The sequence below is a fragment of the Chamaea fasciata genome, unplaced genomic scaffold, assembly GCF_029207755.1.
Source record: "Chamaea fasciata isolate MVZ Bird 193981 ecotype frontalis unplaced genomic scaffold, bChaFas1.0.hap1 SCAF_7, whole genome shotgun sequence".
Lineage (NCBI taxonomy): Eukaryota > Metazoa > Chordata > Aves > Passeriformes > Sylviidae > Chamaea > Chamaea fasciata.
The window spans coordinates 30,131,250-30,157,983 of NW_027094092.1; the positions used below are offsets into that span (position 1 = coordinate 30,131,250).

Genomic DNA, 26,734 nt, shown 5'->3' on the forward strand with positions numbered 1-26,734 from the left:
TTTTTTCACTGTTATTTGTCCTGTTCAAACAGCTTCAGTCTACACCAGCTCCTAGCTGGTTCTCAAGTATGTCAGACTTATGTATGTTACTCACTTCGCATCCCTATCAGCTTCCATAGGTAGCTGCTTTGCCCATTGGTTTGCACCAATCCTCCCTCTCCACGATTCAGCATGAAATCTTAGCCCCAGCTTTCTAATTCCAAGTCACTCTTTCCTCCCTTCTCTAGTTTCAACTTCCAACTCCTCCTGCAGTCTTCACAGCTCTTGGCCACCGTGGCTAAGCAACTCCCATCTGAAGACACTTCTATGGTTTGAGATTCCTTTTTTTATCTTCTGGTTTGTGTTCCCTCTAAGGAGAGAATTTTACAATCAAATACCTAACACTTCAGAAAGTTAATTACAGAATGTGCTCCTTACAAAGAGATCTCTCAGCTGACAAGGCATGCACTAAAAAAGGTACACATGCCTTGTTTGTAACTGATCCTGCTCTCCACAGGAGGTTGAACAGGATGACTTCCGGATCACCCTTTCAATCTAAATTTTCCTAAAGAGGAATTTGTACAATAAGGATTACCATAGGTTATGCAGCAGAGACATGTCTTTAGCACTAATGCCGCTCAGGCACACAACTACTAGAGATGAAGTAAAAAAGAAGAAATTAGCAATTTCATAGTGATTTTTCACTCTGTATTCTCAACTACCAGCCAATAGGAAAAAAAAAATCAAGAAACTTTAGTGCAGCCAAGAAAAAAAAGGCTGCACTAAACTGCCTTTTTAAAGCAATCTGGATCACTGAACAGGTATGGATTTGGAAATCTGAACTGGACTCCCACAGATTCCCAGTGAATCTTTTTCACTCCAGTGACACACCACATTTGATTTAAAATACTTATGTTTGAGGAAGAAAGGTTAGAAACTTTCTCTAAACAAACATAGTTAAAACAATGACAACTATGAAATGGAAAAATTTCAGCATCCATTTCTTCAAAAATCATTAACATTACATTTTCATCAATGCCTAAGCAGATTTCCATTATCAACATCAATACCTTAAGAGATGTATTGGTGTGACATTTATATTAGGTGGCAACTGATAACGCAAGACAGAACGGGGAAAAAAGCACTAGCATGTTTTCCTAAAGTATTAACAACTTTCTTATTTTAAATGACAATCTGGGTTTATTCATTCCTTATTCTGGTCTATAGTTCATCAAACATTGTAAAATTGGGTATTACTTACATGGTTTTCCCCAGCCTTAAGAAGACAGAGACATTGACTGAATAATTACTATCCACCAGGTATTTAACTATTCCCAAAATGTATCAGTTTTGAAAAGCCACTTGCTGAGACACATAGTCTGATGTTTGGCTAAATAAAAATACCCCGAACCACCACAAATCAGAAGGACCAGAAGACTTTGAATCTGTTTATGAAAAATTAGCTGAATAAAGTTTTCAGTGACCTAAAAGAGCATTAATATCAAACAAATCTTTCCTCCGTGAGCCCATTCATTGCATTTTACCCACCTAGTGTTTTCACAGTGTAATGAGGACTCTCCAAAACAATCCCTTCTTCTGTGTCAAATATTGGATTATCTATTCCAGTTTTAGGAGGAATTTGTGCTAGTTTCTTTAGCCTCATGGAAGCAGTAAGGTCCAGTTCTTGTTTCCTTCCCTCTTCCTCTCGTCTGCGCCTTATGTCCTCCTGCTGCTGACGGATCCGCTCCAGCTGAGCACTGCGCCGCATGGGCATCATCCTGGAGCCCAGGTCTCCAGGGCAATCCACAGCCATTTCCCTGTGCTTCTGAGGTTCCTCAGGAGACACAAGATCCACATTTTTTGCTTCATTGTCAGAATCCTCTGTGATATGTCCATTCATATGAGAAGTTGTCATGATTATTTGTAATTATGCTTCTGCTCTTCAAACCAAAATGCTGCTATTAGGCCAGTTTCTGTTATGATACTGTGTAAAATCCATTATAAATTCAAAAATATTTCCCTTCCATCACAAGACGCTTGAAGACTTGAAGAGGCATCCAGGAGGAAAATCTAATGACAGATATTCAAAAGAAAAGAAATTAGTGAGTAATTGGACCAGTAAGAAAACAAAGAAAACACCTAAGGCCCCCAGGCATCAGAACAATGGAACTTTGCGTCCAAATTTACATAGTGGTTCTTCCCCAACTAAAACTACTGAATCCTCTCAAATCTGTTTCACATATTTTGGTAGACTTCAGGTGCCAATGTTTGAAAGTGGGCACTGTTGAAACTAATGTTAAAATCTCTTGCATTCCCCAGTGAAAGCCATGGTGATTCTGTACTTAACACAACTGCAAATAAGCAGTTTCCTGAGAGTTCTCACTCAAGTTTTAATTCGTGCTTTCATTCTTAAAAATTCCAACACAAACGATGCTTACAATCCTACAAACACTAAATATGAAAAACTTGTTATAAACAACATGTTAATATGAAGTTGAGTATGCTGAAGCAAGTAAAGATATTTGCATTTATTGTTTATAAATTGAGGCATTTTATGTAAACATTGCTTCCTGCATTCAAAGACAGGTCTGACAGAGTTCATTCAACAGATACTATCTAAAGCAGACAGGAGCTGCACTTACACAATTCCAAATACAGATCAAGTCCTAGGATAAAGGTTTGGACAATTCTGGTTAGCAGCTACTCTTAATACTTCCTATAGGTATGCATTAAAGCAGGAAGGATTAAACACAAGAGTTAAAATCCTTGTGTGGGAGTACAGACATACAGATTTGACAGAGAATAATAATTAATTTCCACAGTCAAGTATGACATTCCACTATACTACACACACCTTAATCTGGTTTCTTATTCCTGATGATTCAGGCTAAAGAGCTTAGGTGTCCTGATAAATATAATCACTCATCTCTTAAATATAATACATGTAACAGTGTCTTTTATACCACATTGCCTTTCTGTCAGTGATATGTTATCCACAATCTGTGCAATTAGAAGGTCATAAAATTAACAAATAGTTACCTACCAGGTTACCAATATACTTAATTTTTCAAGTCACATTTTATCACTTTTTTTTTTTAATTTACTGAAAGGAAATAATAGGAAATATCTCCAAGTTTTGTTACACACCAGAAGCACCAAGACAGAAAAAACACCCCAAAAGCAAAACCCCAAATCACCAACATTCTTCCACCAAATGTTTATGTTTGGAGGAGGAAGGGAAGGATGCTTATGTTGTAATTAAGTTGAAAATTAAATGTCTATAGTTCTGTTTGGGAGGAGCAGCAATAGAAACTCCTACACAGGATTTTGCCAGCTTGCAATTCTAAATACGTAGAGTTTTTCATTTTCATGAGGAGTAGCACACAGCAACAACAAAATTATTTCCTTTACTTGTTTTCTCTCTAGCCCTTCCTACTAAAATAATTATTACTAAAATATTTTCAAGAAGAAAATTAAATTAAAGCATTTCTGTGGTAGTAAAAGTTTTTGCCCTTAAAAGACACTTAATTGCACTCCACTGATACGCTCAACATCCAGTGCTCAACATTCACATATTCACATATTTTAAAAAAAAACTAGGCAAAAAAAGCCGATCAAAACCTACATGGTACTGGGCTGGCACTGCAAGTACCCCAATTACTCAGTGCCTGTAAAGCCTTCAGTTAGTGCCCAACTTAGAACAGCGTTTCAAAGAATAAAGCCACATAAAATTCACGTTTAGACAGGGTTATAAAAAGCACCACTTTAAAAAAAAGTTCTGTGAAATTCAGAGAAAGGTGGATAAAAATTTAGCAAAATGATCCTCAGAAAGCTACATTTCCCTTTTGAAAAGCAACTTCTCTATACAGAAATACCAATCCCCAAAAAGGAAGCCTCATTAGGAACAATAAAATTGCAAAGACCACTATTTTACTACGGATGGAAGATAATACAAATTCTTTTTTATTCAAGTTGTATTGGCCATAGCTTGCCTTAACACTGAGCCTTTTCAAAGCTACAGTCATCTCTTTTCAACTCTGACAAGCTGAAAGAAAATTCACATTCCTGAGTCCATGGGGTACAACCAACATGTGCTGAAACAATGAATAAGGTGCTGAGGTGAATAGTAATATCCTTTTAATCAGCACTGAAAAAATCAAAAACAGGGTGTGAGGATCTGCAAGAAGGAAAACGCAATTTTACACTCAATCGTGCAAGCTAAATGATGCCACACTCTCTAGTGAATCTTAATCAGAAAGAATTAGCAGAAAATTGAGTTGATGGCCAATGCTTAAAAACTGGTCAAGAATATTTACAATGGGATTAGCTCCACATCCTCCATCAAATGTCATGTGCCAGCTACAAAAATGGCACATCAAAACCTCATATCTGTATATAGAGTGAGAAGATTTAGGATCTCTAGTTTAGTGATGTGAACTGAAGATAAGGGAAACAAAAACCTAGTCTGGAGTAACAGGCAACTTTAGTAACACTGCTCACATTTTCAGTATAAACTGTGTGTTTTCAGTATAAACAAGACACAAAGGGCATATAAAAATCTTTGAACAGGGTACCAAGACATTTAAGTCACCTGTGATAATAGCTTCCTACTTCCAGTATTTAAGATCTGAGTCAAACACATCAAAAAGAAACAAAAGCTTCAGGAAATCAGAGCTCTCTTGCAGTCACACTTTTACAGCAACAGTCAGAAAACAATGACAATTTAAGAGTTTTGGAATTTAAAACGAAAAGTATTTCTGGTGTCCCAGAAAGCTAGACACTTCTAAAACCAGGAATAAACAGGACAGCAAAAGAATCACTCTCAGATGATACAAAAGATCATGTTTTCAGGCAACATAAAATTTAACCTTATGGAAATATCCAACCAAATACACCAAAACCTGACCCCCTAGACATAACTAGCTGGTAATCCATAAAAGCATAGGCATGCTGCAAGTCTGGAATGCTGAACAACTTCCTTTAATCAAAGAACTTCTGATAATGGGTGACCCCTTCCAAACCTAAGCCCCTCTCCTTCCTCCTGTTGTCTCAGGTCTGCATCAGACATCACAAATCCTCACCTCCAACTGTTCTGGAAAAATGCTACTGCCCAACTGCAACAATTGAAATAAACATGTAAGGAAAAAAAAAAAAACAGATCAGCTCTCAAGTGCCGCTCCACAATGGTCCTAAGGATGTAAAACGTAAAATATTACACTGATAAAACCTTTAATTTGGTTCTGAAATTAAGGTGTGGTATAGCTGAGGTTAAAAATAAGATTCAGCTTAAGAGAGGTGCTAGGAACAGAAAATGTTATTTTAACCAATAGGCATGGCATCAAAAGTCTTGAGATGAATAATTTTAGAAACTGTTCTCTTGATTTTTCCTTCTGAAAGTTTCTTTTGCAATTTTAAAATTCTGTGAGAGCAACAATAAGGGAAGGTTGCTACACCAAGTCTTTTCTCTGCAAATTGAGGATTATACAATGAAACACATTTACAGCCTAAGAGAAGCTTATTTTGCCAAATTAATATTTAGTTCTACGGAGGAAAATTTGCTGACTTACTCAATAAGAGTAGTTTTTACTACTTCATATGCACAATCTATATTATAACATTTGTAATTAAGAAAATTCCTTTCCACTTCAGAACTTAGTAGTAGCTGTTCCTATACTTTCTAGATATGTACAAGTGTCTATTACGCAGCTTGATTACTCTAAGTTTAATAGGGTTAAATCATGGCTTTGACCATCTTGCTTTGAACTGCCGGTATCTAACTGGGGAATCTTAGTGTTTCCACATGACACACAGAGCTTTCCAAAATAAAGCAGATTTATGACTCTCTCTGTCCAACTTCATATCGCAAGTCTTACCAACACAGTCCTGGAGAGTGTATGTGAAAGTCTCTTCTTCACAGATTACTTTTATTTTTGACTTCCAGAGGAAGGTTTCTAAAAACTGATAACATTAGAACAGCTGTTAAAAAAACAGCACTTCACTCACTGTGGTCACCATTGGGCATCAAACAAAATTCTGACTGGGATGTAATTATGAAGAGCAAACAAACATATTTCTGATGCAAGTTCGTAACAGCAAAATTAATAAACACAAGTACTGTCTTGGTAACTATACTTGCTATTCTCAAAAATACTGTATTTTACAAGCCACCATTCTTCATACAGCTAAAAATGTCAGGCTTCTATCATCTTTTTAAAACACCCTAAATAAGGCACAGACCCCAAAAGCTCTGTAAAAGAATGAACATACATAAATGCAATGATCTTGGTGTGCAAGGCAGATGCTAGAATAAAACATATACTGACAGAGACTGAAATAGAAGTGCTGTAATGTGGTTTAAGTTTTCACTTGCTTCCTGGGGACAGTGGCTGGTGTGCATAGCAATCCTAATTGCTTTAACAACTAAATTCTGTACAGTAAAATTAAATTTGTTTTGCTTCAGCAACTTCCAAAGAGCAAAAATGACATTTTCTGGAGGCTGAGGTTTTGTGTTACATTTCAGCAGTGTTTAAAATTCTTTCAGTGCTAGAAGTATGATTAGACCTGATAGCTCCCTTTTTAAAATTCATTAAAGCTGCAAATTCTAAATGACTGCAAGGAAGTTCAGTTCTTACCTCCAGTGAAATTTCATCAGTTTTGGCACAGATCAGAGCATAAAAGCCCAACCTACATTTGTAATTTTAATATAAACACAAGAAATACATATTAAACATTAGCACAGTGCAAGGATTTATCATCACCTTAAAGCCATATACCACAGACACAGTATATTAAAATATTAATTTAAAACATCTAGAAGATGAATTCTAGGTTGCTGAAGCGGATTAGAAATTAGATTAAAATCACACACAAGATGTTTCCTGATATCTGAACTACTAATAAAATACAAGCATGAAACTATGCTACAGATCTCTGCCATGTATTATTAATGGCTCACATGGCAGTCTGTCTTCTGGTACTTTTACTCAGTACTTCAGATTCTATGCAAGAAAAACCAAAGCCATAAAACCAAAAAGTAACAAAGTAAAACACTTCAATAATTCTACAAATGGAAGCTCAGTGTAGGAAAATAAAAAATAATTCCTAGCTTTCCTTGCAGCATCTCCTATGCTCCATTTTTTCTTCAATGGCATTTCAGTGAATCTGCAAGATTAGGAGACTTGGAAGGCAATTACATAAAGGAAAACAGAACACAAACCATGTTACACAGCATAAAATTAACTACCACTGCTTGATGAGAGTTAAAGATTAGAGTTCATGACAGAAAATACTACACAGATAATTCCTGTGACTCTTAATCGTACCTGAAATAACTGGTATAGTCTGGAGCAGACTGATGTTTTGCAAAAATAAGTAGAAGTTACAAAATTTATGACAACTTGATACTTCTTTAATTTACAAAAAAAATATCTGCAATAAAAACATCTTTAGCTTTGCAACATGTTCAAGAAAATTACTTCTGGTGTGGTTTGTTTTTTCATTCTAATATTATTATTTGAACCATTCTTTCCTCTAACTAGATATTCTAGCATAGACTCTAGTATTGGAAGCAAACTCTTCCTTTAATATCCAGCTGACGCTTGTTTCAATAATTTCAAAACAGAGTTCATTATAACACCTGTCAAGCACAGTAACTCAGTACAACATGTGAATTTCAAAGGGCTCTCAGACATGCCAAGAGGTTTTAGCATTCCACACTCTCTTAAATGTGCAAGATATGTGGATCAACAGCAAAAAGGGCTCAAAAACAAAGCAAAAACCACAAATTGATCATTATATTCATTGTTAGCAGTTTCTAAGTTACATTTATACCAGAACAATAGCAACGCTCATTTGCAGCATCAAAGCACAGAGAAATTGATGAAACTGAAAATTCAGATGCTAAGGTTAGATTCCAGTTTTATCAATGGCATAAACAAGTTGCTCAGCCTGCAAACCTGGGAGATTATAAGCACCTTTTTGTATCACATTGGTATGACATCTAAGAACTGCGGTCTATTTAAGACATCCGATTTTATTAGGCTTGTTTATCTGCTAATGCAATGTCACCAATCCAAAACGTCACAGCTCAAGAATGGACCTACACTATCAACATCGAAAGACACAAGGAGACTCCCTGCAAAACAGATATGAACAAAGCGTTTTCCATGAAAAGCAGGCACCAATAAGAGATGCACATCATGTCAATCAGCAGCCACCTCACTCAGACCTCTTTTCACCAACTGCACCTCTGCAATAAAATACATGCAAGATACAGATATGCAGCGATGTATGAAGAGGGAAGAACAATTAAGGCTTATTTAAATTCCTGCCCATCTCACTGTGAAAGACAAATGCTGCATGTTCTATCAGCAGCAACCATCCTTGGTTAGTACAGCAACAGTGAGCTCCTTTAATCAGCTAAAATCACTACCACTCACACACCATTAATTTCTGCTTTTTAGATAAATGAAAAATGGACAGGGAGGAGAATAAAGTTTCAGCTGGGGTGAGAGGGAATGACACTAGAAACAAACCTGAGCCGGTTTCAAGAAGCTTATTGCTGAAAGTCACAGCTAGACAAAAAAAAAAAATTAAGACTTGACCAGGTCAGTTAAGCATATTTAACAATTCTGTAACATAGTATTTAGGTTCTAGGTTCTGTTCATACTTTGTATCCTCGATTAAGCTTCAGCACAGTTGCGCTGACAAGCCCTAAACTGTGGTGAGGAGCGCAGCAGAGGGCAGTCTCCGCAGCAATTAGTGAAAACCTGAAAAAAACCCCCAAAGCTGTTTCAAAAGAGCTCACAGAAACATCCAACACAACAGCTCGTTAAATGGTCTGACACCCACATCTCCCCAAAACAGCACACAGATGTACCACCCTGGCATCCTACCATGGCTCAGATTAATAGGCTACAACTATGCATACATTTGAATACTCACTTCTAATCAAATCTTTAACACCAGTAATCCCTGTGACAAAACCCGTTTATTTTATATAAAAATATGAGTGGATAACACAGATGCCTACAAGCTGCAATGAAAATATGACATGATAGTTTGAGAAAAAGGAGTTCCCTTAATTTAGAAGTTTTTTAAATGTTTAGAAACCTTCAAGCATAACAAATGAAGAGTAAAGAAATTCCTAGAATTCCAGGGATTGTTACCAGATCTCACAGGACAGCCAGAAGCATGATAACAAGACAGTAATTTCTTATCACCCATTCACAGCTAAGACTTCAGCTTCCATTGTCTTAAAAGTAAATATGCCTGTCCTCACTTTAAACGGTGGTTATATTCCCTGCTATTTTAGTTCTCTAATGAGATTCCTCCAACCCCCTTGAAAACGTATCCTTGTTAGCACAGGCTCTTGCATTCTGGTCTCATTTTAAACCCCATATTTTTCAGCATGTTATTTTTAATGTCAGTGCTTGCCAACACTTCACTTTGTAAAACATAGTATTAATAGCCAACACTCATGTGCACTAGTATGTATACGACACTGTCACTTCAAAGAGGTGACTCAACCAAAGCGAAATTAACTAATCCCATATTAATTTGGAGTCTTCCCCAATTTACATCTCACCTGACGTTTAAACTCACACAAAATGAGTTTAATAGCAAGTTATTCTTAATCCATATTTGCAATACTCTAAAGAAAGACTAACTTCTTTACTTATTTTAATACTCCAGTATCTGCTGAATTCAATTTAGAAACATCACCTAAAGAAAATGGAAATACAGCCATTCATCAAAACCTTTCATCCAAAAATGCCAAAATGTTAGCTATCTAATTCAACAGTCTTCAGAGATTATACTGGGACCAAGACTGTCTTTCAATTTTGTATGACTGAGCTATAGACTTTGCAAGTTCAAAAAAGTAAAATCTTACATTATGTAACATGTGTTAGCTTCTTTCATGTGGCCATCCTCCTCAGGCTCTCTTTTCAACTCTATTTTGCAAGATTAACTGAATGAGTGTCAGGGATGATTTTAAAAGCTTTTTTAAAATTATCCCCGATGATATAACCTGATCAGCTGTGTCACTATGTTACTCATAGGTATGTGGGGATGAAGGGGATAAGGATCTTCTGACTTTTTTCTTCTGACCACAAAAATAGGCTGAAACTTCTAAAAACTGACAGTCTGAAAAACAGGACATCAATCACAAAACCATACAATTGATTACTTCACTTCACAGGACTCACAATCACATAACACAAACTCAGAACAAACACATTTCATTTGAGGTCTTCTCTAATTATTTATAAGAAAAAAAATGCACAAACTGTTTTAGCTACCCAGGTCTCTGATGTCACAACATTTTCATTCCTAAACTCGTCTGAGATGGTGGCGACTGTTTCACTGAGCAAATCCCTAAAAAACTGCTGCATAAATCTTAAAATTTCCCTTCAGAAGTGTTTTCTCTTTGTGGGTGTAAGGTTTTCTTTGTCTAATTAGCATAATCTGTAGTTGATTTTTCTGGGGGGAACTGTAAGCAAGTCATACCAGCCATGGCAGTGTGTATAAACTTTTGTAGCCATTTGAGTGTTACTACTATGATAAGATGCCTTGCTAGACATAAATGACAGAAGCCCTTGCTACTATGGAAGAAAGAAACTCCCCTCAGCCAGGAGAAGCGTAATGGATAACTATGGCAAACGTATCCTCTAAAAACCAGTGGGTGACAGTTGAAGTTTGCAGAGGATTATGCTTAACCAAATTCACGTCCATGAAATCTGCTGGGATGCTTCTCAGTCCTGAGAAGACAAATGGCAAAGTCAAAACTCAAAATTTTGAAGGCTGAAAAAACCGTTGAGAATTTGCAGTGCCATGGTTTCTTTACACTGTGTCAGTCACATTACTTAATATTTGCAAACATTTCAGTAGCTTTTTCAGGGAACTCACATAATTCATATGTTTGTGCATAACTAACTCTGCCAACTGCTAGAACAGAACAAAGCTGACTAGGCTTTCAAGTGTGCCCTACTTTTGCAGCCTTCCAAACAGATTCTGTACTTCATGAATTTATGGCAAGAACCAAAAAAGAGACTGTCAGTATGATTCCTTGGACTGCTAAGCTGTGCTAGTCTGCTGCTGCCAAGACCTGCAGTCTCATTACTCTTGCTCTTGACTGCTCCCTTATGCTCTCCACTTTTGGGTTGTACAGCCATTGACAGTTTTGAAGTTTTGAAGCTTGTCAAATCTGTCACCAAGTCATTTTAATTCAAGAAGATTGCAGAATGTCACAAAATACTTTGGTTTGGTTGGTTTTGGTCAAATTGGCATGCCAGAACAGATCACAGTAATCTGAAAGGTGACAAGATCGGCACTAGGGTCAGAAGAAAATGTTTTGAGACCAAGGAGGTAAAGAGGTAAGAACAAAGACAAGTACAAACTCCTAGCCCTGGCAGCAGGGAGACAAGTCCAAACGAGACTGCATCTTACGGAACCATATTCTGTGAGTTCTCCTCACCTCCCACAAAAAATCTCATCCACACCTACTGATTCTTTTAATCCTTAACAACACAAACAAAATCTACCAAAAAAACCCACCAAAAACAAACAAACAAAAACCCCACCCCACAAAAAAACCCCAACCAACCAAACAAAAAAAAAACACAGAAAAGCAACCACACACCTACAACTATTTGCATATCTTCCTAATGATGTAAACAGGGCAGTTAAAAGGGAAGTATTGGTTTCTCTTAAAAAGCATACTCAAACACTGTGGGTGTAAAGCACCACAAAATTTGCACATATTTTTGAGCATATTTCCTCCCAAATAAAAAGGACAAATTAATCATCCTAGTGTTTAACACGGTGAGTTCAGTATCTGAACATCTCTGCACATTCATTACTTGAAGATACTCTAGTATTCTCCATTATCATTGTGTAAATAGGATAATTTACACAACTCAGAAGCAAGAGCTTTTTTTTTTTTTTCCCTTTTAAAGATGGAAAGCAATAATAGAGACAGATCTTCACTTTCTGCAGCAGAAGGCATAAAATAGATCACCTACTGATTAAACAGTACACCTACTGGTCAAACACTAACACAAATAAAAGTACTACCTCAGGCATACAACATCAGTTTATGTACGGATAATCATTTGGGAATGGACAAAAATTACAAATCGCCTTTCCCAGTATTTATCACAAGAGTCTTTTAAACTCGCAGGAGCAATGCCAAACATGACCAAAGAACTCATGCTGATTCCTGGGTCACACTATAAGGGAAACCTGCTGTACAGACCTACAGCATGCAGTAACTTAAAGGCCACACTGAAAATGCGCAAAAAAATATTTTATGTAAGGTACTACCAAAATTTCACTACAGAATGTGAAAATCAAATGCTCTGTAAATAATCTACATTACTAGACTTCATAATAAAAATGCATGAGAAAACTTCACAAGGCTATAAAGACATAACATTAGAGACCTTCTGTACCTTATAAAAACAGTCTCTTTCTTTCCTATTAAATCTAAGTGGACTCTTGGGCCTAATGTTAGCAATCTGTTACACAAATCAAAGCAAAATCCTGACAGGAACAAACTCACTTCTGCAAAGTTAATTTAAGTACCTAACTGTGACTGCAGAGTTTTTTCACAGTTCAACTCTTCCTAAATCAAAGAAAGACCATTCAGTTTCTGATCTTTGTTAAAGCACGTGTTCTTTTTATTAAGAAAACATTAGAAATTCGTGATAAATTCACAGGAACGTAAGACTCCTTTCTTCATGAAGGCAGGCAAACTTTTTTAGTATGTGCAGTATCCCATCCAGAAAACTGTGTCATCACTTGAGCAGTTGACCTAAGATACTAAACATGACTCTGGAAGCCAGAGAAGAACACTGGCAAGCTAAGTGACATAAGTCCCTCCTCAGAACTCTCAAGTCATGTTAAGGAACAAATACATTCAACACATAGGAAAATGGAATTAGCAGAAACCTTTCTTTGCCTAAGATCATGGAGTGAATCTTCTAGAGTAATGAACTTCCAACACATCATTTAAACTTAAGGAAGTCTTTCCTCTCAATTCTTGTACTAATCAAACTGAAAATGACTCTTCAAACAGTAGTGTTATATACTTTGTTTAAAATGTTTTCCTTTAAGCATCTTTAAGGCCATTTTTCCCCACCCAACTAATGAGTTGAAAGCTGAATAATGAATTTTGGTTTCCATACAAAAAAAATTTCTCAATCATCTTTAATATTCTCTGCCAGTGAAATGGATAGACAGTGAAATGTATGTTAACCTGTACTTTACACTTGCTTATAATAACATGTACACAATTACTTATTTAAAAACCCCCAACAAACCAATCCCCCAGAAAACTAAACATACATTTTGCCACATCATTAGAGCGTTCAAAAGCGTCTGACAACTAAAACTGGTTCCATAAACTCATGTTATCTACTATGACCCACTGTAGTAAAGAAAATGTTAACAGCAAGAGAAAATGGTTATCATAATCCAACAGCCAGTCAGTCTTCCTAGTTTTATGCACAAGTACAAAATTCCTCACTTTATCTTTCATGAATTTTTACTTTGTCACCTGAAACAAGTTTCTCAACAGAAAAGTAGAAGAGAGATAAGTTATTAGGACATCACTTTTAACTGAAGTAAGAGTGCACAAAAATTAAGTTAAATCAAAATAAAAAATGGATGCAAGATAAGGAAACTTCTCTGAAGGAAAGATTTCCTCCTGGTGCTAATGTCCGATCTCAGCAATTGAGATATTTTTTAACAGGAAAATGGGAAGAGAAGTAAGAATGTTTTCAACTGATGAATGCAGATTATCTTTGCATTTCACTACTCAGTAAATCATATGTATTATAGAAAAGGGCAGTAAACATTAAGAATACATTCAAAAAAGTTACTGAGCAATAACTGGAAGAATCTATCACACACTCAACCCCTTAAACAAATACCTAAAGATTAAGTTTGTACAAGTTATACATACCCGTGATGCAGACACTTATATATGCACTACACCAACATACCCAATAAATCTCTCCAAAGAAAACATCACAACATTTTATTACCCCAATATTTGTAGCTTGGCCACCAGGCACTTCTGAATCAGAAAGTAAGAACTCAGTGTCCCAAAATAATTCCACAGACATAAACGGTAAACTCTCTCATTTATAGCCACTTGAGGTAACAGTGTCTTCACAAAGCATTCCTGAACCACCAGAGCATAGACTCCTTTGGAACACACTTATTAGTTGAAGCTTCATCAGAACACCAATGCCATCCAACCGAGCACAAAATACTAATAAATTCAAAACTTTAGAGCCAAATTTCCCTAATTAAGCTCATCTGAGAGTGTTAGCAACATATTTTGCAGTTCTTCTTTGGGTTAAAGAATACAGTCTTCAGTTATTGTCTTTAACTGTTTCACTATACTAATACTTTGAATAAAAGACCCATAACATTCTGAGCATAAAGTACTTCTTTCTTAAACTCATGTTTACATAATTGTAAAAATATCAACTTTTGAATAAAAGTATTACTTTGTAAACCCTTCAGCAAAATGACAGTCCTAGATGCTGCCCTCCTGCTGAGACCACACAGAGAGGTGTCTTCCTCGAGAGGTAGAGGCAAATCAGCAACCTAACACTACTCAATGTACAAGACTGCTCTTGGCACTATGATACTGAAACACTCTGGAAAAACAGTGTTACAATTATGAAGTCAGCCTGAGAGAAACTGATTACGCAAACATGCAATGAATGATGGCATTCACCATCAATAACAGCCAGTACACCTTAAAATATTCTCAGCACTTTTCACACAAAATTGTCAGCCTTGCCCTATCACAAAACCAGGTGCCAAGGCTTCAATCGCTGCTCCAGACTACTATCAGAAGCCGCATACAACATGAATGCTATGGAGGATCCATCCATCTTGTTTTTTCCTGAGAAAAGCCAGAGAAAGGAATGAAAACGCAGAGGATGGAAATTGGGAGAAAAAGGGGGAGAGTCTAGAACTAAATTATATAAGGAGAAGCCCATTACTGGAGAAACTAGAGTAATTATCCATACTAGCAATTACCAAAACAACAGCAAAGTTGAAGTACTCTAAATTCCCTGCTCGTATAAAAAGCAGAATCCAGGGTCAAAGAGCAAGGCTAAGATGACAGAATGGGGGCTCAGGGCCAATATCAGCATTTCTGTATGCTGCCTGGGAAGCTGCCACTGTCTTTACACAAAGTTTTTCAGATCAAAGAGGTCAGCCAAATGGTAACAGTAAAGAGTGAAAGTTATGGTCCACTGGAAGAGATAGACTGTGTTTTCTCTCTATGACAGGGGAACAGAAAGAAAGCAAGCATATTTTCTCTGATTCTGGTATATGAAACGTGATGAAAAGTAAACTGAAAGGGTTATGTATGTAGAAATTATAACCACCCAGTCCAGTGCATCTACCTTGGAAGCAACAGGAAAAAGCAGCAAAATTAGAAGACAAAACACCAAATATCACTCTGCAGCACGAGAGCCATAACAACAGAACACTTTTAGGCCTTCACTGCAGTCATCCTAAGAGACAGGCAGACTTATCCTGAACCTAACCATGGCATCTGACAGGCTGCAAGTACTGTAGTTGCTATGTGTATGTATACTGCAACTGTAAAGTTTGCAAATATTTGATCCTTCTCTTGCCTAGCATTTTGAAGAGCTTTGATGTGCTAAAACAGAAGACTACAGTTTCTTAAACATACTTTTCTCAAGACTTCGCAGCAGTAAATTCTCACAATGCACTGAGCAGCACAGCTGGAAAACTTCAAGGTGCAGCAATACACACCACCCACCCCATATCAAGTATGTATATCCACGTTTCACAGCAATCAAATTACATCCTCTATTTCTTTCTACCACTTTTCCCACTTGAACTTAAGATATGATTCTGCAAGATGGAAACATGCTCTACTTTATATCACAATGCACTTTACCACTTATTTTCACACTGACTTTGGCATGACTAGAGCTCTCCAAGAGCCAGCTTGTCAGAATAAAGCTGCAGAAAACAAACCAAAGAGAAAGATACCTATCATTCTTAGTAGCAAAAAGCTCTGAGATCATGAGATGATCTGCATATAAAACTGTGGTCTCCCTCCATCACCAAAATGACTGCAATTTTTGATGAGTTACAGATTTTTCAAAGCTAAGTTGTCTCAAACTCTTGTAGATCATTTATACCCCTTCAAAGTCAACACAAAATCTGCCTACACACACACAGATCCATGTGCTCAAGTGTTTAAATGACAGAAAAAGCAAAATCCAAAACCATTTCAAAACTGAGCTGCGTGATCAGCAACAAACAATTCTGAAACAGAAGAACACCTCATGGTAGCAGCTAGAAATTGACACGCTTACCCTGCACATCAGATAAAAATCAAGGTGGAAGTGAACATCATCTGCTTTCTCCATTTTAGAAGAACTTTACATGGATAGATTAAGGACTAAGATTAGCATTTTCCAGTCCCACATACAGACAGGATTTTCCGGGCTCTGGCAAAAACAAGAACTAGAGAATCTATTAGAATGCAATTAAGCAATGTCACTCAATACAAATAAGACTACTATTAAAGCAGTGTTTTCTTGATGTCTTCCTAAATTGTTGCAGACTGTTTTTAAATACTTACTGTCAGTGGCATTTTCTTAAATGTATTAGGTCACATTAAGAAGAAAAGACTTGATCCTTTCTTTTAAAAGAGAAAACCAGTCTCTATTAAGATAAATCAGTCAACATAATTTATAGAATAGAGTGAGCTTCAGATTCCTCTTATATAAGGAAACAATGTGCAACTTCACTGAGAATGTTTTGCTCATCTTCTTTTAAGAACCAGTAGGGTCCAAAGATCAGTAATGTAAATTAGAGAGACATGACATGATTTACACATGAAACAAAAGAAATACACAAACAGATGTACAAATAAGGAAAAGCCTACAGAAGTTAAATCATGCATTTGTAATTAAAAGGCTATTTGACAAAAGTGAAGAGCAAAAAAGTGGTTTGCTTACAAAAGTCATTAAGAATTTACTAAGGTCAGAATTGGCATTCATAACGTTTTAGTTCTTGAAGAATTCTAAATTTATGAAAAGAAATGGTATTATTTTCATATATTTATTTATTATTCACAGATTAAAAATATGCTGAGTTAGAGAAAAAAATTGTTACAAATTAGGTACTTAAATCAGAATCTATTATTTGAGGTCAGTGAGATTTATGAATACCTTCATGCTCCACTAACTCAAATCACCCTAAGTATGCACCTATACTCTTTCAAGACCTGTTCTGGAATTCTGAATACAAACAAGGGATATTTTTCAGAGAACGTTAAGTTTTAGCAAGCAAAACCCATAAACATACTTTTAACACTTTCTTATTCCTCTAAACTTTAGAGAACCAATTCACACAACTCCCATGCACATTTCAGTCCTAAGAGTAACAGGTCTTACACTTTTTACTGCTGTCTCAATCTTTATTTTGGTTCTGTACACCCTGCGTTTCTGTATGTTAAACTGATGCAATGCATTTCTGCATGGTTTACCTGCTGAACAAAAATGTTCAGAAATATACCTGTATGAATATACTAAAATAAAAACATATGAATCCCTCATACCTGAACTGGTGTAATAGTCAGCAATAATATGTTACTTAGGGATTTCTGAAAGTGGAAGTCACAACTTTAACACGGAATTTGTTGTTAAGAGATCATAAAATAAGGAAAATTATTATTTCTCCTTGTGTTTGGGTTTTTTTTTTTTCAAATAAAGAAAAAAACAAGGCTTCCTATGAGGCTGAACTAAAATAACAGTAAGCTTAAATTAAAGACGCTGATAGACAAGCTCTAGTAAATCTTGTTGTAGCAGATTAAGTTACTATCCTCAGCTGCAGACTGCTCCCACCAGAAGTCACAGATCCCAAAAGTAGAATTGTCAGGAGGGAAGGTGTTGGTGCCTCAGCCGCTTCACTGCTAAGACTGGCATTGCAGTTTGGTTCAGATAGCACACCATGAACCACAATGACCGAGGCACAAGCACTCGTTAATCCTGCAAATGAACTAGAGTAGAGGAGTTGAGCAGGAAGAGGTAAAAAAACTGACATCACAAAACCTAAGATTTCTAATCTAAGAGCTGTACCTGCAATCTACATTTCTTCTAAAGTAGAAGGAATCAGCTGTGGCAATCATCACAAATCCATCCAAGAATAAAAAACCAATCTCACCAGAAAGTGTCAGAAGCACAATGTGAACTGTTAAATTGCAATTAAGTTTAACAGGCACGGATTAATCACGTTAAATACTTTAAAGGCTGAATATTCAATTTCAAATTAGCTTTAAGAAATCAAGAACTAAAGATTTGTATGGAATTTTAATTATCACAGGAAGTCACAACTACGTAAGTTTTAGGGAGCACTAACACACACAGTATCAAATGAACTGCATTAAGTATCTTTCTAAGATTTGACAAGAGTATGCACTTAAGAGGGAACACAAACCAGTCTACATCTACTACCCAACCATTTAGGTATGCAGCTGCATTCATTAAATATTTGTATAGAAAAGGCTTCAAAAATATTGACACAAGGAGAAACTGTATGACGTTCTCAGCAACTGAGGTCCAAAACTGGCTAAGGGGATAAAGTATATATAAATTCAAGAGTGCAACTCATTGTTAAATTCTTAAAAACATAAATGAAAATATTTAATACTTTCCTACGATAGAAGACTTAAAAAAAAAGGTTGGTACATAATAAGCAGACCTAACTTAATTTCTGCAGATCATCCCACCTCAACTTTAAGTGAGGTAGTTAACTTCTATGGCTGCTTTCTCAAACTAATACCTCATATAGATTCCAAGTTCAGCATCACACAGATGAATTTATAACAGAGAGCCCTACCACTGATCAAAACTGAGCCATCAACACAGAATCATAAATGACATTTTGGTAGAAAGGAGTCCACAGTTATGACACTGTTAAACTGCTGTAGTATTGTTTTGTTAATATTGTTGAGCTATTCCAGCTCTTCAGATCCCCCCTTTTTGAAACCAAACCAAGTTTCAAAAAAAGCAGCTCTTTACAGTCTTGCAGCCCAGTGCTGCACAGCATCTAGTTGAGATAACCTACCACATTTTTATAGAACAAATTTCAGTAAGTGCATCCCAAGGAAAGGTAGGAATTGACAGAGTAAATGTCACTTGTCCCTCCTCCCAAAAGAAAGAGAAGTGATGTGATCCAACACACAGAACCTTTGCTTCCTTCCCAGTTTTGCCCATCTTCCCTATTCAGAGAGAATAGATGGAGAGACTCATGTTTGAAGGTCTGCAGGAGGAAAGAATGCAAGATGAACAAGAGGCCAAAAAAGCATGGTCACAAATGTTAAGTCCACATTAAATCAGGAAAGATCAATGGAAAAACAATTTATCATGACTCTTCAAAATTGATCTCAAGACTAATCCCTAATAGTAATAAGTGTACTAGTCTAAATAAAATAGACACAAAAAAATAACATTTAACCTAAAAATTACTTCACAATCTATAAGCCAAAGCCAACTCTTCACTGCTGCTTCAAAATATATTATTAGTCAAGAAAAAATATATTTTAGTCAAGAGAAAATAGCTCTCCATTGCACTTAATTTTGACTTCTCCTGACTTCAAAATTAACAAAAGCCTAAAGAAATGAATGACCTACAAAACATGCAAAAATAACCAGACTTCAGCTGAACAGCTTTTTGCCTTATCTTAAAATCATCCTCAGTATTTTTTCTTTTGGGAGGAAGTACAAGTGACATTTACTTTTTCAATTCCCAGCTTTTCTTGGGATACACTTTCAGTCCTTACTATTTACATCTTGCTTGATGAAAGACAAAATCTTTCATTCTTCTCACTAATGAAGAAAGATGAAATCTAAATAGGCTGAAAAGCAGAAAAGCATCTACCCAACTGCAGAATCCTCAAATTGCTGCTCTCCTCTTTCCACTGAAGCCAAGTAACTTGCCTCTTCAGAATTCTAGCTAGCCTTCATTATATCAGCTTGAAGCACCACACTTCACCAGAAGTGGCTGATGACAATAGTTAAAATCTTGAGAGAAGATCACAACACACACTAAGTTAATATTTTCTCAACAGGAAAGAATGAAATTGGTAATTCCATTGAAAGAGTCTACAAATCTAACAAGAACTTAGGGTCAAATGGATTTTTAGTGCTGTCTATATTCTTAGAAAAATAAGTATGTGAAACAGACTATTCCACTTGTCAAACCAAAACCATGGGGTTCACAAGTCATTTTAGCCAGTCAGCCCAAGAGGACCATGTTGAGCTGATCAGCTTTTACCTCACTTTACACTAAGACACTCTGCTAATTCCTGCCTGTAAGTAAGTAATTAGGTTACTAATTTAGAACATATCTTGATTACTGAAACAAAATTAAATGGTAAGAGCTTGTTTTATGTTGGTTTTAACTCTTGCACAACAACCATCACCACCTTTAAATACATATACCCAGTTCCATTTTAAACAAATTTCCTTCTCTCCTGCGTTTGAGGACTTCTAACACCATTCCAACAAAATGTAAATGCCATTGCATAGTGGCACTAAGCAATTTCATCACCTCTTGATCCTACAGGAACTGACTCTGTGAAAGCACGTGATGTCCACCAGTGCTACACTGTCCCACTAAGAGAGCACCAAGTTTCTCTGCTGACATCACACCACCTTTCAGACATCGGGAAGAGATTTGTTCTCTGACAACAATGATATACATTTGTAAGAAGTATAATCAGTATGATACAAACCTATGCAATCCAAACCCTCACCTGTTTCAAATCTTGATGCTTAACCCAAAGGCTTGAGCTTTGCTTTCAGGGATGAGAGAACATTTAGAAAACAAGACATACCAGAGGAATTAGCAACATGCTCTCTTACCCAATACAAGACTTGCAATTGTCTACAGTGCACAATGAAGTTATCTATAACACAGTTTTTCTATAAAAGCAGCTTTAACTATCTTAGCCAAGGTACACTGAATTAACCTATAATTAATCTCTCTTAAGTTTCATTAACAGTAGCTGACAAGTAAATGGCAATTTGATAAAACAACACAAACAAGGGCAACCACAAGCTCTCAATCACAACACTGCAGAAACACTGCATGATCTGATATTAAGGTGAGGCCTTAGCTTTATACACAAAGACATCACATTCTAAAGAAAAAGTTGCCATGGTATCCATGATACTGAAGAATTTAACTCCGTACCAGAAACACCATGCAGACAAACTTGCTTCCCTCCCTAGTTTTCTCCTCTGCTACTCTAAAAACTAGCTTCTAAATAAGTGATTAACAGCAAAGGCATTACCAAAGCATACCAACTCCACTGACCTGAACTGTAAAGATCACCCCAGTTAAGAAAACACTTGGGTTTACACTTGGATATTCAGGTGAGACCTGACCCTGCTGATCTCTCAGCCACCACAGCCAAGAACAAAATTTGGCACCAGAAAAAACCTCAAAAGCCAAGTAATTTCTCTCAATAGTGTTTTTACCAGGACGTCACACCACTTATATTTTATCCATCTTCAGAAAAACTCTTTAAAGTTTCATTCCTCTTTAATATACACTTCATTAAACACAAGTCACTCCTGTGACATCACACAACTAACAGCTCACATATTCTTCACAAAAATAAACTGTTAAAATGAGATGTGACTCTTTCAGGCACTACCATACATTGTCCTCCTCTGAGCTCACACATTCGTCCTCTGAACTCCACTCACCACCACCAGCTCCTAAATGAATACTTTTCCAGCCTCTTCTTCCTGACTTTAAAAATATACACTTATCCTTGGAAACAGACTTGGAATGCATACCAGCCACCTCCCAGTACCATCACCAGGTCAAAGAGCAGATGCTGAGGTTGCACGGGTAACTTCCCAGTTATCAAAGGTTTATGGTTTTGCTAAATTCAGCCTTCTAGAGGGCTTGAAGAAACCACTGAACAACTTCACACAAGACAATTCACACTGACTATTCACTGGATGCATGTACACAAGTTGATTTAGATGCTAACATACTGAGTATTACCACACTTGAGTGCTTCTAATACCTTTTGTAAAGGACCTCTGTCCTATCACTCTTAATATATCCTTGCCAGAAATCATTCCTGGTTTTAAACTGCTTCCCCCCCAAAAACCACCCACATTTGAGAGTCTTCTGAATTATCTGTTACGGGCAAATAATCAAGCATAAGCTAAAACAATTTTGCCAGAAGATGTGTCCTGACACAATAATGAAAATAATGGTTAGGTTTCTATCTTCTGTTTCTTAAGAAAAGCTGTATTTTCCCAGAATTTCTATTTAACATCTACTCTTTTGTCAGACCTATGCAGGACATGAGGATTTTACTGTCTATGCTGATAAATTATAGCAAATTCAGACACTAAAGACCATGAGTTGTATCGTCCCGCCTATCAATAGTCAAGCCTTTTCTCTAACCACAGAACTGAAATTCTAAAAATACAACACTAGAGGCAGAATCAGGTACTAAAAATGTCAAAACAAAACCTATTAGCTATTTCTTATTCATTATTTTTTCTTTAGAAAACAATTATGGCCAACCAGAACAGATACATGATGCAACAGACAAATCATTTAAGGAAACAGAAGGCACTGACCAGACCTATTATAACAGATAATAATCACAGGTATGTTGAAACAATTTCATTTCTATATCTAATTATTTGGCGTCTTAGAAGAAAGCAGAATTAGATCCACAAGGGAACCTAAATGCCATGCTGCCTACTAGACTCCACAACCAAGGAGTCTACCACAACCAGGTAAACAACCAAGACCTACCCTAAAATGAAAAGGACATGTTACAGGTACTGTTCAAATATCTAATATTCAACTTCAGTAGGAACTGGCCAAGTCAGATAAGAATAAACATAAAGATCAGAGATTTAAGTCTTCAAAATTTCACGCCATGCTAGGGGGAAAAAAAAAAATAACACCCCCAAGAAAAATCCCATTTCTTAACTCTTCCAACGCTTTGTCTGTAAGAAGGAAAGGAGACCTGAATCCATATCATTATTTTGTACTTGATCAAGCCAGTCCCTGGGCTACATATTCGCTCCCTTCCTACGTGACTGTTAGTCCTCAAGAATCAAACTGAAACACTCACTGGTCTGGCAGCTAAGGCATTCCTTTTGGGAACTGGCAGCTCCCCTGAAGAGTTGAAGGATTTGAACCCAAATCTCAATATGCTGGGTAGGTACTCAAACCATTTCCACGTCTTTAATGCAATCCAACATTACATCCTTTTTCTGCTAAAAGAGAAGTGTGCAAGATTAGGTCTTTCAAATGAATTGAGGCATTCCTTTCAGAAGCGTGCATTACTGATGGTATCTGTGCTTTATAATTTAACTGATGCAAGCTTTGAGAGTTAGAGCATTTTTTCTTCCCACACAGCTATGTGCTAGTGTGCAATTAGACGCCTCAGCATTATAAAACAAGTCTTTACCAACAGACATATACAGCTCATCACCTCCCGTTAAAAAAAAAGAACAAACCCCAAAAGCTTACTTTAAAATAGCCTGAGATATAAACTTAACTAGTTATAATTCCCTCTTTCTTCTGCTTCATGCTTTAGCCTGAACTACACTTAAGACATTTTGTCTGGCTTGTCTAGCTGTATTGGGAGCGCAGGAAAGAAGATGTGCACATAAAATGCCCCTGTTGTCAGAACTGCTGTATTGAAGAAAGCTCCAAGGTAGATAACTAGACTAGAAAAGCAATTCTGCCAACAGACCTGATTTTAAACCACCACCTAAATTGTTTCCACCGAGTTTTCTATCACGGACATATTGCAAACCTTTTCAAATACACAAATGCCTCTCTTTGCCCATTAATAAAAGGAAAACAATAGAACAGCATTTAATTAATATTTACAAAAAGTCTTGAGGTTTTCAAATGCATGACCAAGACAGTAATTAGTCTTCCACCAAATACCGTAATGTCAAGCACGTCTGCAACAGTGCCTCAGAAAGTACTGTAAAAATGTCAATTGCTAAACATTTAAAAATTTTAAACAAGGCACATGAAAAATACAAATCCTGCTATCTAGGAAGTAGCACACTGTTTGAAATTTTAGCCTTCAGCATTCTAAAAGCCTAACATGGTAAAAGGAATCCACTTTAAAGTACAAACTGAGAAACAAACAGTAGCTGAAACAGATAGTTATAACTTAGCATCTGATGTTAAGATCCAATCTTTGAAGAGACATCATAATAGAATTTGCATCTAAAAATGCCATAGGTTTTTTAAAAGCCTGCAACTTTCAAGTACAGCAGGAGATTTTAATTAAAACAGCAAATGAAGTATTAGGAAAATGTAATCATTTTATTACAATAAATGTAATTATTTTATTATAAACAAGGGACAATAAATGGATGCACATGGACTTCAGACTACATTAAGTTTTCTGTGTCCATAACTCTTGGTATGAATCCCAACCTCTGCACTGCATTTTCAATGGTTCTATATCATGTCCTGCTGTGGTACAGAAAGATGCCTGTCACCCCTCAAAGGTCATAAGTAATTCCTGCAGACTCCTAAGCCATTTAAATCAGTCTACCGAATAAATATTTTGATGCATATTTCTAAGTTCAGAACTTTTGAGAAGAAATTTAATAAAAACTAAGTAAAATTACAGTCTTTACCATCAGCTAATTCTACACACAAAAAAAAATCACCTTCCACTGTTATTCCACACATTGCAAGGCAATATGACACACACTGGAAGAATGTAAACTTTGGAAAAAAACCCAACTTTTTTTTAAAAAGAGTACAGTGGTCATGGACTAACATTTAAATCTCCATTGTTTTATTAACAGTAATGATAATTAAATGTAACATTCTACAACACTTCAAAATGCTATAATATTTTACACCTTGCTAAAAGTGTCTACAATACTAATCATTAGTTAAGCTTTTAATATGTAAAATCCTGGATTATTTTTTAAGCACAGCATGTTGGAAAAGAGTTTACATGTTTATAATCCAGCCAGACTCTAAAGTGTTGGGCATTCAGATTTGTAGTAACAGCACTAACATGATCATAAGAAAAAAATCTGTACTGGGAAAACTTGGACATCAGATTAAAACCAAAAGCTTGCAGACTCAGTTGTTTAAAGACAATACAAAGATACCTTATTTTTCACAAACTCCTGGAAAACACCTCAACCCTCAGAAAGGACAGAGATATCCCTTTAAGGCACAGAAAACCGAACACAGAAGCAGCAAACACATGGAAGATCACCATCAGTCACTTGTTAGAAGCCTGACTGCAATCAGCGATATAACATCATGGATCTAGAATTAAATTATTTTGCTCTATTAAGAGAGCTATGGCTATAGTCTATGCCTAAATAATTCCAATAAGGGCTTTCTTTTTAAAAGAAAATACCCTCACAGCACAAATTGATATTTACCCCTTTTAATATTCCTCATGAAGTTACTTCTCGTGGATCTGTCCCATGTGAGACATCTAAGAACATTATTATTTCAGACAGCCTTTTTTAACCTATACAAATATTCTTCAGTAAGGTCAAACACAAGTTAATTTACTTTTCTCAGGCGGTCTGTCTCACCAAGCTCCCAGTCACCGCGTTCTTTGTTGCCTGGCTGGAGTGTCTCTCTCCCAGCACACAGCCTCGATCCCTCCGCTAGGACAGCGGCAGCACGGCAAGAGCATTACCCCTACAGCTCCGACCGGGATGTGCGCTGACTACTGCAGACCGTAAAACACACTGCAAGTCGCTCATGTTCAACCTGCTTTAACTTAGCCTCGCAAAGCTTCATAAACCAAGACGAAACGAAAACTTCACAGAGGAGTAATCACCAAACGCAGAGGTGCCAGAGCATCAGAAGCGCACGGGAGGGGGGCCTAAAGTTTCCCCCTCCTTGTTCAAACACGTACACAGCACACTACAAGTCCGCGGAGAGAGCACCCAGCCAAGTGCGGGAGGTTTTCTTACAACTCCTGGGCCTAAGCTCCCGGGAGGCACCCCCGGAGAGGGCGGGGGGAAGCCGCAGGAGCCGCTCTCGGGCGGCCCCCCGGCACCTGTAGCCGCCGCGGCCGGGGCCGCCCCGCCCGGCCGGGACCCGCGGCCAGAGTACAGCCCGGCCCACCGCCGGCGGGCTGCGGGGACCGGCGCCGAGCCCCGAGAGCCGCCGAGCCCGGCTGTGCCCCGCCGTCCCGCCCGGCCTCGGCCCGGCCAGACCCCCGGGCCTGCGTGGGCGCCGCGGCCGCGGGGGAGGCTCCGGCCAGCCGAGACTCGCGGCTCCGCGGCGGGACCTGTTGCTCGCACGCCGGGCAGGGGCGCTCCGCTCACCGTCCGTCTCTTGCCGCCGCTGACACGTTCCGGCCCGGCCGCCGGCTGGAAGTCGGAGTCTCCCGCGTCCCGCAGCGTCCCCGCGCCCCGTCCGCGGAGCCGCCCGGCCACAGCCCCCGCAGCGCTGCGCAGCCGCCGCCCAGCCCGGCCCGGCCCGGCCCCGCGCCCGCCCCGCGCCTCCGCCCCGCCCCGCCGCGCCTGCGCGGCGGCCCCACGGCCGCCTCAGCCGGGCGACGAGTGCGGCGCTGCCCCCGGCGGCCGCGGCGGCGGTCGGGGCGGCCGGGACGGGGCTGCCGTCAGGTGGAGTGGCCACGTGAGACGTGGCACTGCTCCTGTGTCTCCTCCCTCGCAGAATC

At 37.8% G+C, this 26,734-nt stretch overlaps 1 protein-coding gene across 1 annotated transcript in view; it reads right to left on the minus strand.

Moving 5' to 3' along the window:
• Nucleotides 1-26,487, minus strand: part of PALS1 (protein associated with LIN7 1, MAGUK p55 family member) — a 51,158-nt gene extending 24,671 nt beyond the window's left edge. The window contains exons 1-2 of the mRNA XM_066188278.1: nt 26,379-26,487; nt 1,528-2,049 (exon numbers count right to left, since the gene is read on the minus strand). Of these exons, the coding sequence (XP_066044375.1) occupies nt 1,528-1,894 (367 nt within the window). The 5' untranslated portion in view covers nt 1,895-2,049; nt 26,379-26,487. The remainder of the gene's footprint in view (nt 1-1,527; nt 2,050-26,378) is intronic.
• Between the last annotated feature and the right edge of the window lie 247 nt (nt 26,488-26,734).